General features: G+C 45.7%; 1 protein-coding gene across 4 annotated transcripts in view; it reads left to right on the forward strand.

Moving 5' to 3' along the window:
* The window catches only part of LOC137509743 (cyclic AMP-responsive element-binding protein 3-like protein 3), a 638,953-nt gene that overhangs the window by 159,140 nt on the left and 464,011 nt on the right, over positions 1-15,802 (forward strand). For all 4 annotated transcript variants that reach the window (XM_068233855.1, XM_068233853.1, XM_068233852.1 and 1 more), the window contains one exon: positions 637-765. In XM_068233855.1, coding sequence (XP_068089956.1) covers positions 637-765 — 129 coding nt within the window. The remainder of the gene's footprint in view (positions 1-636; positions 766-15,802) is intronic.

A 15,802-nucleotide genomic window follows, 5' to 3' on the forward strand; every position in this document is an offset into this window, starting at 1 on the left:
TGGGCTGCATGACTGCTGTCTGGAACCTGTTTTTTGGGGGATTTTATGTCCCCACCTCATCAATTATTGTTTCCCTTTAAAAAATAATGATGCTACATGCCTCATTTACCCTCAAAAACAGTTTTAAGGCAATTTAAAGGGCCACTTCCTGCTTTTCTAGCCGGATATTCGAATTTGCCCGGATAGTAGGGTCGGATACCCGATTCTATTCGGATACCCAACAGTTCAGATCCGGATATCCGGTCTGGACCCGGATATCTGAGTATCCGGATCCGGGTCAACCCAGATTTTGAAAAGGGGTATCCGAGCACCCCTGATGCAGAGGGTTAAAGTTTAGCTCAAAGACGAGGTATAGGGGGCAGGTCGAACACGCTATGTGTTCATGGATGCGGACAGCTGAAATCCGCGCAAACTACCCGCCGGGCGAACCGTTCGGGCCATCTCTACTGAACAGCTATGTTCAACCACCAGACATGAAGCCATGCCAGATGAAATGCTGTCAGGCATAATAATTATAAAAAAAAAATAATACAAAACAACCCCTTAATGATCCAACCTAGTGACGTACACAAAACTTAGATTAGACTATTGCTATATATTTATTGATTGTCATGGCTTTGTTTTTATTAAAAACAGCAAGCATCTGGCCAACCACAAAATGGTCGTAATGCTGGAAGTTGTGGAGAATTAGTGTTGACTGAAGATGAAAGGAAGCTTCTCTCAAAGGAAGGAGTAGTACTGCCTACCCAGTTGCCACTTACAAAGGTCAGTATAATGCTTAGTTAATGAACAATATTCACCACGTGTGTCACACTCCTTACATGCTTGGGTTGTAGGAGACCTTGAAGATGAAGACAGCTTCTCTTTCAGCTCACCATTGGGTGCACCTGGATTTGGGGCAGCCAGCAAGCATTAGGGGGCCATTGGTTCATATTTCAGGAAGTCAGCCAGGTGAGGCATCAGTATCATAGTCAGCAGGGCCGGATTTGTGGGCAGGCTCCATAAACCGGGGACTAGGGCTGAACCTAGGGAAGAGCAGGTTAACAAACTGTCCTAATAGCTATCCATGAAATCCCCCACAATAATGGCCATGTTTGTCTGCCGCCGCCCCTCACTTTGCTCTGCACACAGAAGCATGTCTGTGTGTGCAGCAACGGTGGCTACAGACAGGGACAGAGCGGGCAGCTTTGCTAACATGATAGGAGCAGTGTCTGCACATAGCTCCCAACTGTCCCTCTTTTGGAAGGACAATCCCTCTTTGGGAGCCCTGTCCCTCTGTCTGTACCTCTTTCCTCCTCATTTATCCCTCTTTGTCCCTCTTTCTATGTAAATATATATATTTCTCTACTAAAAAAAATGTGTTTGATTGACTCTAAACTTAATCCCCACCTTTAAATTTATATATTACTAATTGTAAAATGTTAATATCAAGAAAAATGAACCAGGGTAGAAAACACCAGTGTTGTTTGAATTATAAAACAACATATTTTTCTCATGAAATCTTTATGGTATGCATGAGTAGGGGTGTGACGGGGCGTGATCAGGGGTGTGACAGGGGCCTGGCTTAAGTGTCCCTCTTTCTCATCTCAAAAAGTTGGGAGGTATGTCTGCATCATTTCAGCCCTGCTTGCTTTCACTCATTAGTTCACTCAATAGCAACAGTACAATCCTTTGTATCCCCACCCTCTTCCTTGCTCCTGCTAATCAGAAATACGGAGGGGCGGGGATACAGGAGGTAGTTCAAGCAGTTTTAGCTTCCGAAGCTGGTAGGAAGTGAAAGCAGCAAAGAAGTATGGTCAGCCTTTATAGATGCACATTCTCTTCATGCCTGTAAGGTATTGCTGCACTCCACTGCTTCTGTGTGTCTAGTCACACTGTCATTCCTCTTCTCCAGCTACTAACACTGGCATCTGCTGTAACGGCTACTGCTCCCCAGCACTCTCAGTAATAGTGGTGGGGGCAACAAGTGGAATATGGAATCCCAGGGCAGGGTAGAGGTGCTGACCTCCATGAAAGGAAAAGTATGTTTAAAGTGAAACTGTCTGGCATAAAATCAAAAAACAATTCTTTATTTTTATCTGGTAAACAAGTAATTAGAGATGTTGTGAACTTCAAATTTTGGGTTTGTGAATGGCGAACTCGAATTTCCAAACTTCAAATTTGCGTGAACCACCATAGACTTCAATGGGCACTCGAGTTTTAAAAACTACAAAGACTGTTTCTGTCTGGAAAGCTTGTTTCGAAGGGTCTAACACCTGGACTGTGGCATGCCGGAGGGAATAATGGAACTTTATGATGGAACCAAGCAGACCAGTGTCAGTGTACAGCCTATTTTTGGGGGGAGGCCTATTTGTGAACTCTAAAATGCTAACTAGTTACGCGACCAAGCAGCAATCCGAGTTTGAGTGTAATAGGTCTGTAAGGCCCTTAAATGTGTGGGTGTTGCATGCACGCTCAACTGAAGCAGACAGGCTCAGTCTACAGCCTATTTTTTTAAGCCTATTTGCCAAGGTTATTTATAAAAAAAATATTTATGAAGTCATTTATAAAAAAAAAAAATGTAAATGTTATTTTTAAAAAATGTCAATGATATTTTTGAATAAATGTTATGTCAGCAGGTGGCAGCCTGGCAGCAGGCCTGTCTACCATTAGTGGTGACAACTCACCAATGTAGAACCACACAGTGGAGGCTTGCCAGTGGCAGGCTAGCAATATCATGCAGGCTACCTGATACCCCATCATGGTGTCCTTGGAGGAAATCTAGTGCCTGACTACATATCCTGGGCACATATACCCCTGACTACATATACTGGGCACATATACCCCTGGCTACATGTACTGGCCACATATACCCCTGCCCTGCCTACATATACTAGGCACATATACCCCTGGCTACATATACTGGGCACATATACCCCTGCCTACATATACTGGGCACATATACCCCTGGCTACATATACTGGGCACATACACCCCCGACTACATATACTGGGCACATATACACCTGCCTACATATACTGGGGACATATAACCCTGACTACATATACTGGGGACATATACCCCTGACTACATATACTGGGCACATATACCCCTGACTACATATACTGGGCACATACACCCCTGCCCTACCTACATATACTGGGCACATATACCCCTGGCTACATATACTGGGCACATATACCCCTGCCTACTTATACTGGGCACATGGGTCTACATGAAAAGGGCGCCGGTAAAAAAGGGCACCTGGTGGAGCCCATATATACCAACTTCGGCTACAAAAAAGGCGCCTGGTGTAGCCCATATAAACTTCGGCTACAAAAAAGGCGCCTGGTGTAGCCCATATAAAAACTTCGGCTAGAAAAAAAACTCCGGGATGTGTAAATTACTATTCCCCCTCCAGGCTGCCATGGATAGTGGGGGAATGAAATAATTCGGCTTCCAGCACTTGTAGCCCATATAAAAACTTAGGCAAGAAAGAAAGGCAATAATATGGGCTACAAAGGGGCACCTTACTGTAGCCAAAAAAATATGGGCTACAAAGGGGAGCCCGCTTGTAGCCTATATCAAAACTCGGGCGCCCTTTTCTACACCTTGTAACCCATATTTCCAGAAATAACATTGATGTCTATGGCGGCGCCCTTTTCATACAGGCAGCTCGGGCGCCCTTTTCAACCGATCCCGGACACATATACCCCTGGCTACATATACTGGGCACATATACCCCCGACAACATATACTGGGCACATATACCCCCGACAACATATACTGGGCACATATACACCTGCCTACATATACTGGGGACATATACCCCTGACTACATATACTGGGCACATATACCCCTGACTACATATACTGGGCACATATACCCCTGGCTACATATACTGGGCACATATACCCCTGACTACATATACTGGGCACATATACCCCTGGCTATATATACTGGGCACATATACCCCTGAATACATATACTGGGCACATATACCCCTGACTACATATACTGGGCACATATACACCTGCCTACATATACTGGGCACATATAACCCTGACTACATATACTGGGGACATATACCCCTGACTACATATACTGGGCACATATACCCCTGACTACATATACTGGGCACATATACACCTGACTACATATACTGGGCACATATACCCCTGCCTACATATACTGGGCGCATATACCCCTGACTACATATACTGGGGTCATCTATACCTCTGGCTACATATACTGGGGACATGTACCCCTGGCTACATATACTGGGGACATATACCCCTGACTACATATACTGGGCACATATACCCCTGACTACAGATACTGGGCACATATACCCCTGCCTACATATACAGGACACATATACCTCTGGCTACATATACTGGACACATATACCCCTGCCTACATATACTGGGCACATATACCCCTGGCTACCTGTTCTGGGGACATCACTACCCCTGGCTACCTGTTCTGGGGACATCTATACCACTGGCCACCTATTCTGGGGACACCTATAGACCTGGAGCTACCTATTTTTGGGTAACCACTGCTGTCAGATTGAGTGTATTTTGGGGAACTGCTGCCAAGTGAGAGGTGTCTACCATATTAAGGGGGCATTCTGCCTATTTATGTGAAATGCTGTCTATTTATGTGCCTCATGACTGCTGAATTTGTCTTGTTGGGGGCCTCATGATTTGTTGGGGGCCTCAAGATCGCTGAATTTGTCTTGTTGGGGGCCTCATGATTGCTGAATTTGTCTTGTTGGGGGCCTCATGATTGCTGAGTTGGTCATGTTGGGAGCCTCATGATTGCTGAGTTGGTCATGTTGGGAGCCTCATAATTGCTAAATTTGTCTTGATGGGGGACCTCATGATTGCTAAATTTGTCTTGTTGAGGGTCACATGATTGCTAACTGCGAGACTATGGAAAAAGCGGAATCATCATCATATGAGACAATAGCATTAAACCTACTTTTTCAGCTTTTTAAAACAGAAAATGAAACTGGGAGGTTCTAAAAAAATGAATACATTTTTCAAGAGTCGGATGGATGAAATTGTTTATCTTCACAGTTTATTTTCAACTTGGATTTTCCATAATGTTCATGTATGAGTTAAAACGTTTGTATTTAGTTTAAATTGCTGTTGGCACGTTGCGATAGTAAAGTGACTTTTGGGTTGCAGTTTGGGCACTCGACCTCCAAAAGGTTCGCCACCACTGTCCTAATCTAATGTCCCACCATTGCTAAGTTCATGTAAACTTGTATCCACCCGCGACCACACCCACATTCTGGTTCATGACCACATCCATTTTTCGGCATGACGTAGCCCCACTTTTTGGCGCGCGCAACACCACCCCAAAGTTTCGGCGCGACGCGCTTCTTCTTCCCCCCCCTTTTTGCCCACACCTGGAAATTTTTTTGCGAACGCCCATGGGCACCTACCTATCTAACCTGTATGGGAGCACCTACCTATCTAACCTATACTGGGGCAAATATATTTGCTACCTATATTGGAGGCACCTACCTAACTAACCTATATGGGGGCACCTACCTATCTAACCTATATGGGGGCACCTACCTATCTAACCTATACTGCGGGCAACTATATGGGCTACTTATACTGGGGGGGACCTATAGCTGGCTACCTATACTGCGGGCACATATACCTGTCTCCATATTGGGGGCGCATTTTACACCCTTGCCCCCTGGGTGCAATTTAGCCTAAAAACTGTTAGTATTTGGCTCCACCCACATCATGTTTTGGCCACGCTTCGTGCGCCTCTTTCTTTTGACTTATGCCTATCCATTTTTTGCCACGGCTGCTTTACATTTTAAAATAACTTTACACTGCCCAGGCTTTTTTCTTTTTTATTCTGAGCCCTTGACATAACATGCACCTGGTGTGAATGCATTTGAAAACCAGCGTGTGACATGCTCTACCAATACATTCAGAGTTGCACAGTGGAGTATGGTATTCTAACTACACCAGTGGCCGGTCAGATTGAAACTCTCCTGTTCTTAATTGCATCAAGGCGCTTTAATGCTGCCTACTTTTATACGGCTTCTAGGTGTTCTTGGGTGTTACTCTGCAATTTTATCTGAGCTGCAGCTACAGGGCAGCACTGGAGGAGGGGCCCTTGGGATGCTAGAAAGAGGAAGCAGAAGGGAATGGTAAAAACAGGTAAAATGTAACTATAGACAATAGCAGTGAAGATTTATCTATATTTTTGCCAGGAGCCCACTGCAAAAATCCAGATCAAGTGTGGTTGGTATGGGGTTGGTTCAGATGTGTATTAAAGCAATCCTGAAGTTAAATGAAATAAACTTACCTCAGTAGTGGGAAGTCTCTCAATTGTCCAGAGGCTTGTCATACCCTCTTATACCCCACAATTCCAGCACTGGGACCTTCTCTACCTATCTGTCTCATTAGGGTTTCTTCAGGGTGCAAGCACGGCCATGGAGGAGCATGTCAGTAGATGCAGAATGAAGCATTCATGCACAGAGGAAAATGAGGTGCACGAACGCTTTCATTCTACTGGGCATGCCTGGACCTTACTTGAACATGCCCAGTATGGACACTCACCTGGGGCCCCTGAAGAATAACGGTAACAAACCATTGCTGGTGCAACATCTCCACAACACTGGTCAACAAGGATGGATGCAGGAGGACACAGTCAGGAAGGCACATGCCAGCCAGACAGGTGAATGCGCTCCACTGCCACTATAACCTGCAGAGGCTGCAGAGATCACAATTAGGTGGGGGAAGAGACAGCTTGGGGGGGGGACACCTAGCACCGCCCTACTGTATCATTCAGTCCATAAGAAAACGGTGACCATATGTCCCGCTTTACCCGGGACGCGTTCCGCCTTCGGGGTCCGCTGTCCCAGGCTGCATGAGGTCCCGGGAAACGTCCCACTTTTAGCAGCGGGACGTCCCAGCCTCGGGACTCTGGCCATCGTATGCATGAACTGGCTGCGGCATCTATAGACGCCGTGCCAGTTCATTGCCCGCAGCGCCTGGCCCCCCCCCAGCCGTGGCTCTCCCCCCGGCCGCCTCTGCCCCACGTCAGACCTCGATCAGGCGGCGCCCAATAGTGCGGGCGCTAGGACCTAGCACACCACACTGATATGCGGAAGTGACATCACTTCCGCATATAGAGCGGTGTGCCCGGCGCCCGCTCTTACTGGTCGGGTCACCGGCTGATTGAGGTCTGACGCTGCTGTGCTGGCTGCGAGGTAGGTGGGAGCGGCGGCCAGAGGGGTCCCTATCACTCGCTACCTAAGTGGGGGTCCCTGTCACTATCTAAGGGGGGGTCCCTGTCACTCACTACCTAAACGGGGGTCCCTGTCACTCACTACCTAAATAGGGGTTCCTGTCACTCACTACCTAAACGGGGGTCTCTGTCACTCACTACCTAAACGGGGGTCCCTGTCACTCACTACCTAAATGGGAGTCCCTGTCACTCACTACCTAAATGGGGGTCCCTGTCACTCACTACCTAAACGGGGGTCCCTGTCACTCACTACCTAAACAGGGGCGCCTGTCACTCACTACCTAAGCGGGGGTCCCTGTCACTCACTACCTAAACGTGGGTCCCTGTCACTCACTACCTAAAACGGGGGCGCCTGTCACTCACTACCTAAATGGGGGTCCCTGCTGTCACTCACTACCTAAATGGGGGTCCCTGTCACTCACTACCTAAACGGGGGTCCCTGTCATTAACTACCTAAATGGGGGTCCCTGCTGTCACTCACTACCTAAATGGGGGTCCCTGCTGTCACTCACTACCTAAATGGGGGTCCCTGTCACTCACTACCTAAATGGGGGTCCCTGTCACTTCCTAACTTGGGGTCCCTGTCACTCACTACCTAAATGGGGGTCCCTGTCACTTCCTAACCTGGGGACACCTGTCCTTACCTAACTGGACTGGGGGTCCCTGTCACTCACTACCTAAACGGGGGATCCCTGTCACTTTCTAACCTTGGGGGGCGCCTGTCACTACCTTACTGGGGGTCCCTGTCACTTCCTAACCTGGGGGGGCTGTTACTACCTAAACTGGGGGGCTCCTGGCGCTACCTAAACTAGGGGGCACCTGTCACTACCTAAACTAGCCAGGCCAGCCAGCCCAGCATCACCAGCAGCCAACCAGCCCACAATCACTGTCAAAAAGGCCACAGCATCACCACCAGTCAGGCCAGCATTTACTTCAAACAGCCAAGCACAACCCAACATCACCGCCAGCCCGGCCAAAGCATCGCCGCAAGGCTTTTCAGCCCACACGTCATCCCCAATCCAGTCAAAAACAGTATTGCCAGGCACAGCAGCCAGTAGAGGAGAATTGAGAAGCCAGGTGAGAGGTGTCTAACATTTAAAGTGGACATTCTGCCTATTTATGTGAAATGCTGTATATTTATGTGCCTCATGACTGCTGAATTTGTCTTGTTGGGGGCCTCATGATTGCTGAATTTGTCTTATTGGGGGCCTCATGATTTTTTAGGGGTCTCAAGATTGCTGAATGTGTCTTGTTGGGGGCCTCATGATTGCTGAATTTGTCTTGTTGGGGGCCTCATGATTGCTGAATTTGTCTTGTTGGGGGCATCATGATTGCTGAATTTGTCTTGGTGTGGGCCTCATGATTTGTTGGGGGCCTCAAGATAGCTGAATGTGTCTTGTTGGGAGCCTCATGATTTGTTGGGGGCCTCATGATTGCTAAATTTGTCTTGTTGGGGGCATTATGATTGCTGAATGTGTCTTTTTGGGGGTCACATGATTGCTAACTGCAAGACTATGGGAAAAGCTGAATCATCATATGAGACAATAGCATTTAACCTACTTTTTTAGCTGTTTAAAACAGAAAATAAAACTGGAAGATTCTAAAAAAAATGAATACATTTTTGAGGAGTAGGATGGATGAAATTGTTTATCTTCACAGTTTATTTTCAACTTGGATTTTCTATAATGTTCATGTATGAGTTAAAATGTTTGTATGTAGTTTAAATTGCTGTTGCCACTTTGTGATAGATAAAGTGACTTTTGGGTTGCAGTTTGGGCACTCGGCCTCCAAAAGGTTCGCCACCACTGTCCTAATCTAAGGTCCCACATTGCTAAGTTCATGAAAATTTGTCTCCACCCGTGGCCACACCCACATTCTGGTCCATGGCCACACCCATTGTTCGGCGCGCCACACAACGTAACCTTCATGTTTTTCGTCGCAACTTCACCGAAATCTTCTGGTGTCTGTTGCTGCATTGATTATTTAATGGTCATAGTTGGCTATATTTGCTGCTTTGGGGTTATGGTATACTAATAAATAGAATTTCTGCACACCCATGATGCGAATCCTCGTTTCACCACATCATGGCGGAAACACTGCTTTCTTATGCCTTGCTGTTACATCACTACATTGGCTCTGCCCATACAATGTCATGGCCACGCCCATTTTTCATGCACCCACCTCTACCCCCATTCTTCCCCCCCCCCCCCCCGTCCCAGGTTGAACCCAGAAAAATCTGGTCACTCTAATAAGAATCACTGGGGGGTTCATTAATCAAGAGTGTCTGAGACAAAATATTGGTAGGTTTTTAAAGATCCATGCAGAACTGTCTCAGACATCTTAGGAAATAACAAGATAGTTACATAGTTATTTAGGTTGAAAAAAGAGATACGTTCATCGAGTTCAACGAGAGAACAAAGTACAACACCAGCCTGCTCCCTCACACATCCCTGTTGATCCAGAGGAAGGCGAAAAACCCTTACAAGGCATGGTCCAATTAGCCCCAAAAGGGAAAAAATTCCTTCCCGACTCCAGATGGTAATCAGATAATATCCCTGGATCAACACCACTGGGCATTACCTAGTAATTGTAGCCATGGATGTCTTTCAATGCAAGGAAAGCATCTAAGCCCCCTTTAAATGCATGTATAGAATGTGCCATAACTACTTCCTGTGGCAATGCATTCCACATCTTAATCACTCTTACTGTAAAGAACCCTTTCCTAAATAAATGGCTAAAATGTTTTTCCTCCATGCGCAGATCATGTCCTCTAGTCCTTTGAGAAGGCCTAGGGACAAAAAGCTCATCCGCCAAGCTTTTATATTGCCCTCTGATGTATTTATACATGTTAATTAGATCCCCTCTAAGGCGTCTTTTCTCTTGACTAAATAAACCCAGTTTATTTAACCTTTCTTGGTAAGTGAGACCTTCCATCCCACGTATCAATTTTGTTGCTTGTCTCTGCACCCGCTCTAAAACTGCAATATCTTTTTTGTAATGTGGTGCCCAGAACTGAATTCCATATTCCAGATGTGGCCTTACTAGAAAGTTAAACAGGGGCAATATTATGCTAGCATCTCAAGTTTTTATTTCTCTTTTAATGCATCCCAAAATTTTATTAGCTTTAGTTGCAGCGGCTTGGCATTGGGTGTGATTATTTAACTTGTTGTCGATGAGTACTCCTAAGTCCTTCTCCAAGTTTGATGTCCCCAACTGTATCCCATTTATTTTATATGGTGCTAGAACATTAGTACAACCAAAATGCATGACTTTATACATTGTTCAACATTGAATTTCATCTGCCATTTATGTGCCCATATAGCCATCCTATCCAGATCCTGTTGCAATATGTCACTATCTTCCTGAGAGTTGATGATTCTGCACAATTTTGTATCATCTGCAAAAATAGCAACATTGCTTTCTACTGCATCTACTAGGTCATTAATAAATAAATTGAAGAGCACTGGGCCCAGTACAGACCCCTGTGGGACCCCACTGCTAACAGTCACCAATTTTGAGTATGATCATTGACCACAACTCTTTGTTTTCTGTCCATTAGCCAGTTCCCTATCCATGCACACAGAGGTTACACAGGCTGCCCTGAGCAACTGCAGCTCTGGGCTTCCGATATTGCTACAAATAAAACACAATGGCAGCGCAGTGCGATGTTGCGCTGCCTTAGTTCGCACTGTGCTGCCTTAGCGATCGCAAGTATTCAGACAGGTACAAGACAGGACTATAGATTGCAGCGTAACTAGCAGCAACCGCAGCTCACAGTCACGTCCACAGAAGCAGAGCAAGCTGGCTAACAACAGTCACCAGCAAGCATCCACCCATGCAAGACTACAGGATAGAACGTAAATAATAGCAACTGCAGCCTATAGTTACGTTCCCTGAAACTAGAGTAGCAGGAATACTACCAGTCACCAACGTGGTGATGGCAGAATCCAAGCTATCTGGATAATAAACTTCACTGATCCACCGCGGATGCAGCGAACGTCCATCAAGCATGGAACTAGGCAATACACAATGATAAGAAAAATAACAAACATCTCAACTAACGGATAAATATATATTAGCAAGTCTGCATATGTATTTATCAAGAACTAGCAATAAGATTGCATAAAACTACAATAACAGAACTATACAAAGTAACAGGGTGCCCAGTAGATCAGCGTACTGACCACTATGATGGGCGGGGTAAGAAATGGGAGGCAAACTTTTATGCTGGCATCAGCCAATGGATGCAGGTATGGAAATCTCCACACAGCTGAATGGTAATCACCCAATTCTGAGCTGGCTTGATTACTATTTGCTAGCTGGCTGTGAATGCAAAGGACCCCCATAAGAAATACATGCAGAAGTAGGTAACAACATGCATGCAGGAAATCTAGGGCTATCTGGCCGCAGCTCAGCTGCAACAAGCAATTGACAGCATCCTGAGCTGCCCAGAACTGCAGAGCGATTGCAAATGACAATGAGACCCATTGCAAATGCACAACCAAATGCAAGCCAATAAGCCAGAACTGTCCGTTTGCAGCTCCACTGCAACGGAAAGAATATGCTACAGGAGGGATCCTTACAGTACCCCCCTCCTTTAAAGGCGGATTCCAGATGCCTATAGAAACTGGCATAATTCTCCTGAATCACCTAAACCAGAAAATCAGATGTAGAAAGTCCAGCAAACTGATCTGACTGATAACTCTTGAAGGTCGGGACAGCCTGACAAGACCAAATTTCAGAATCAGGCACACCGAGACTGAACCAATCGGAACCAGAACATCCAGAACCATGCCCATCAGTACTACAAGCCCCAGTGTGATACCCATCAGAACTGTGATTTTCAGGGGAAAAAAAACCCGAAACTCTCTGAGTGATACCCACCACCTTCCAGGGACTGTCCAAAAATGCCAAACCTTTTAATGCAATGCCCACCGGAACTGTTCTTTCCAACACAGTACCCACTGTCGAACCAGTCCAAGGCACCAGGACAAGTTTCCTCAGAAATCTCCCAGAACACTTTGAAGTTCCATAGAGATCCCAAGAGGTTAGAACGCCCTTTAGGCTCACATGGAGAACTATCAAGAACCCTTATGGAACCTAGGGCAATTCCAGAATCAGGGTTACAAGGACAAACATCGAGATCAGGGCTTTCAGGGACCAGAACCATCTCTGGGCATGCAGAAAGACTGGCAAAATCAGAAGATTTCACCACTAAGGAAGCATCTGAGTACGATGACACAAAAGACACACTTGATCATTCAGGCACACAGAGCACATCGGGACACACTGGTACAAGAGAAACTTCTGGGCACGTCAAGGAACTGCGGACCTCAGAGTCAGTCACGATAGGACCGAAACCAGGACTGGGCAGAAAATCATCATGACTAGACCCCACAGTTACTGGACTCTCACTAAAGAATACAGAATCAGACTTAGGGGTCACTGATTCCACCAGGGTTATTAATAAGTCATGTTCAGGGGCATTAACAGGACAAGACAAATCTTCTGATGTATGCACTGAACCAGATAGAGTCTCCACAACTTCCTCTGAACTGGACAGAGACTCATCGACAACTACACTGGATTGGAGCTCCAAAAGAGCTGCCAAACAAGTCAGTATTGCAGCAACCCCCACTGAACTGGGCAAGACTAAGAAACTCACTGGACAGGAAGGGGACTCTGGAACCTCTGCCACACTTGACAGAGAACCAGAATTTTCCAAGATATGATTTCAGGAACACTCACTAAACAGGACTGAAATTCTGAGACTTCTGTTATTTTTACCAGAGAGTCAGAATTATCCATGTTACCGGGCAAGACTTCTGAAGCATTCAGAGGACAGGGCTGGAGTTCCCTGGCTGGCAGCTGCTACAACATCAGGCAGGGATTCAACAACATTAGCCAAATCAGACTGTGTACAGGGCAAGGCATGCAAAACACTTGCTGATGAGGACAATGCTTTAATGGCCTCTGTTTCACTGGACAGAGATTCATCAAGTTTTACTAGAGTGGACTGTAATTCTAAGACAGCTGCTAAACAGGTGAATATTACTGCAACACCAACTGAAGTAAGCAGAGCCTCTTAGTCCTCTGCTAGAGATCTTGAGGTATCCAAAGTACTGGATGAAGCATAAGACCCTGCGATCTCAGCTTCACTGGACCGGATCACTGAACAGTTCATGTTGCAGGGCAGAACCATGGAAGCACCTGCTGGACAGCATAATGGTTCTGTGACCTGAGCTTCATTGGACAGAACTACTGAGTAATTCATGGTACAGGGCGAATTTACTGGAACATTTTCTGGACAAGGCAAGGATTCTGTGATTTCAGGTTCACATAACAGATGCTCTGAACCATTCGCCGAACTAGAGCAAGGTGTGGAAACGTAAGTATCAAAACACAGAGTTTGCGAATCTGAACCACAGTTCTTCAACTGTGAAGTTGGAAAATTCAGATGCTGGGGTTCTAAGGTTACCAAACATGATTGCTGAGACTCAGGCACTGATGCAGTGCATCCATTGGTGTCTGCTGGATCATATAGTTTGCAGGTTGCAAAAAAAAAAAATCAGTAGGAATTTGTTTGTATTTTTTCATAAAACGTTTTGCGATTAATTTTCCAGGGGGTCATCAAAAACCTCCTCGTTTTATTCAGCAACTTCCTCAGCCCAGGTTCTCATCTTGCTATCAAGCAGGTATAACATAATAAACCTGGACTGCTGAAATGTTGTAGCTGATCTGAAGAAAGAACATGAATTCAAAATTGTGCAATTCTGCAAGAAATTCAAAAAGACTTATTGCCACCATTATAATGGGTTAGAGAAGCAAGGTGTGCATCTGGAGCAAGGCTAGCAGGTGATGTCATTGCTAGGGGCAACGGAGACACGGAATTTACATTGGTTACTGAGTGTTGCTCACACTGACTCCCAGAGCGATCATTCAAGATATCATTCCATGCATCAATTAACGGAATCACAAAGTCATGCACACACAGATTTATTTCAATCAAAGAAAAAGCAGACTCAATGCATGCATGCAAAATTATGTTACTCTTAGCAGTGTAAAATTCATAGAAATGTTTTTGATCATTCTCCAATTCATAAATCAAAACTTCAATTTCCCATTTTTCAAACGGAGGTTCCCATTCATTCTTGTCAGGAACTAAACAATTATTCTGGGCATAATTAACAGTTGGACCATTCTGCAGGAAGCTACCGTAGTTGGAGTGGACTTGGCTTAGTTTACTCCTGACAGAGAATCAACTCGATTAACTGGGGTATTTCCTATTCTTATGAACGTCTAGGACTTGTAATATGTGTTGAACTGCAGAATATGCAAATGTTCCTTGCTGCACCAACAATTTGATTTGCTCAATACTCTAATATTTTCTCATAAGAATATTCAGACAATTCTTTTAAACAAAATTCTTTATTCTCCCTGGCTAGCAAGGAAAGTTCATTGATAGTTTCATAGGTCCATTTGACTCCCATGAATGACAATTGAATTTCATTATCTGCTAACGACAGAGTCTGTGAACATTTTCTGGAACGTTTACGTTTAGTTTTATTCAAGACTTTAGACTTTGCTGCATACAGATTTCTTTTAAATACTGCTGAAGAAGAGACATCTGATTGACTAGCAATCAGGAGTTAATTAAGAGGATATGGTAATGGAGATATTCTTAACCAATTATGGATCACAAAAGCTATGATTCCAAAGGTTTTTCTCTCAGAGAAGTGTGATTCAAAACATCAACTGCCCAATCAAAAAGCTTTCCCTTAACCTCTTGAGGACTGCAGGGCTAAACCCCCCAAGTGACCAGGCCATTTTCAGTAAAATGTGCCACTGCAGCTTTAAGGCCAAGCTGCAGGGCCGCACAACATAGCACACAAGTGATTCCCCCCCTCCTTTTCTCCCCACCAACAGAGCTCTCTGTTGGTGGGGTCTGATCGCTCCCCCCATGTTTTTTTTTTTTTTTAATCAATATTTATGTTTGTGTCTTTTTTAAAAAAAAAAACCCTGTTCCTTTAAACCCGTTCCCTCCCTCCCTCCCTCCCTCCCCCCAGCCAGCCAATCATGGCGATCAGCTCTCATAGGCTTCACCCTATGAGAGCCGATCGCTCTCTTGTCCCCCAGGGGGACAGCCGTGTCACACGGCTGTCCCCAGTGCAGCGCTGCTGCTGATCGCAGCGCTGCACCATATAAATAGACGGCGATCACGCCGTCTAACAGTCCCCCGAGCGGCGATAGCCGCTCGGAGACTGAAGGCGGGGCGGAGCTACGCCCCCCAAGCAGGAGATGCGCGCGCAGCGTGCGCGCAATCTCCTGCAAAACAGAGCCCTAGGACTTTACGCCAATTGCGGTTAGGCGGTCCTGGGTCTGCCGCCGCGGCCACGCCCATCAGCGTGACGCGGGCGGAAAGAGGTTAAACAGAGTGCAAACTATCTGATCAGCCGAGGTACAAAATGCTGAAGTCTGAAAGTCTGGATTTAACAAGAATCTTACCAATTCTGGTATAAATTTGCTTGCTGTTTC

Source organism: Hyperolius riggenbachi, chromosome 1 (genome assembly GCF_040937935.1).
Source record: "Hyperolius riggenbachi isolate aHypRig1 chromosome 1, aHypRig1.pri, whole genome shotgun sequence".
NCBI lineage: Eukaryota > Metazoa > Chordata > Amphibia > Anura > Hyperoliidae > Hyperolius > Hyperolius riggenbachi.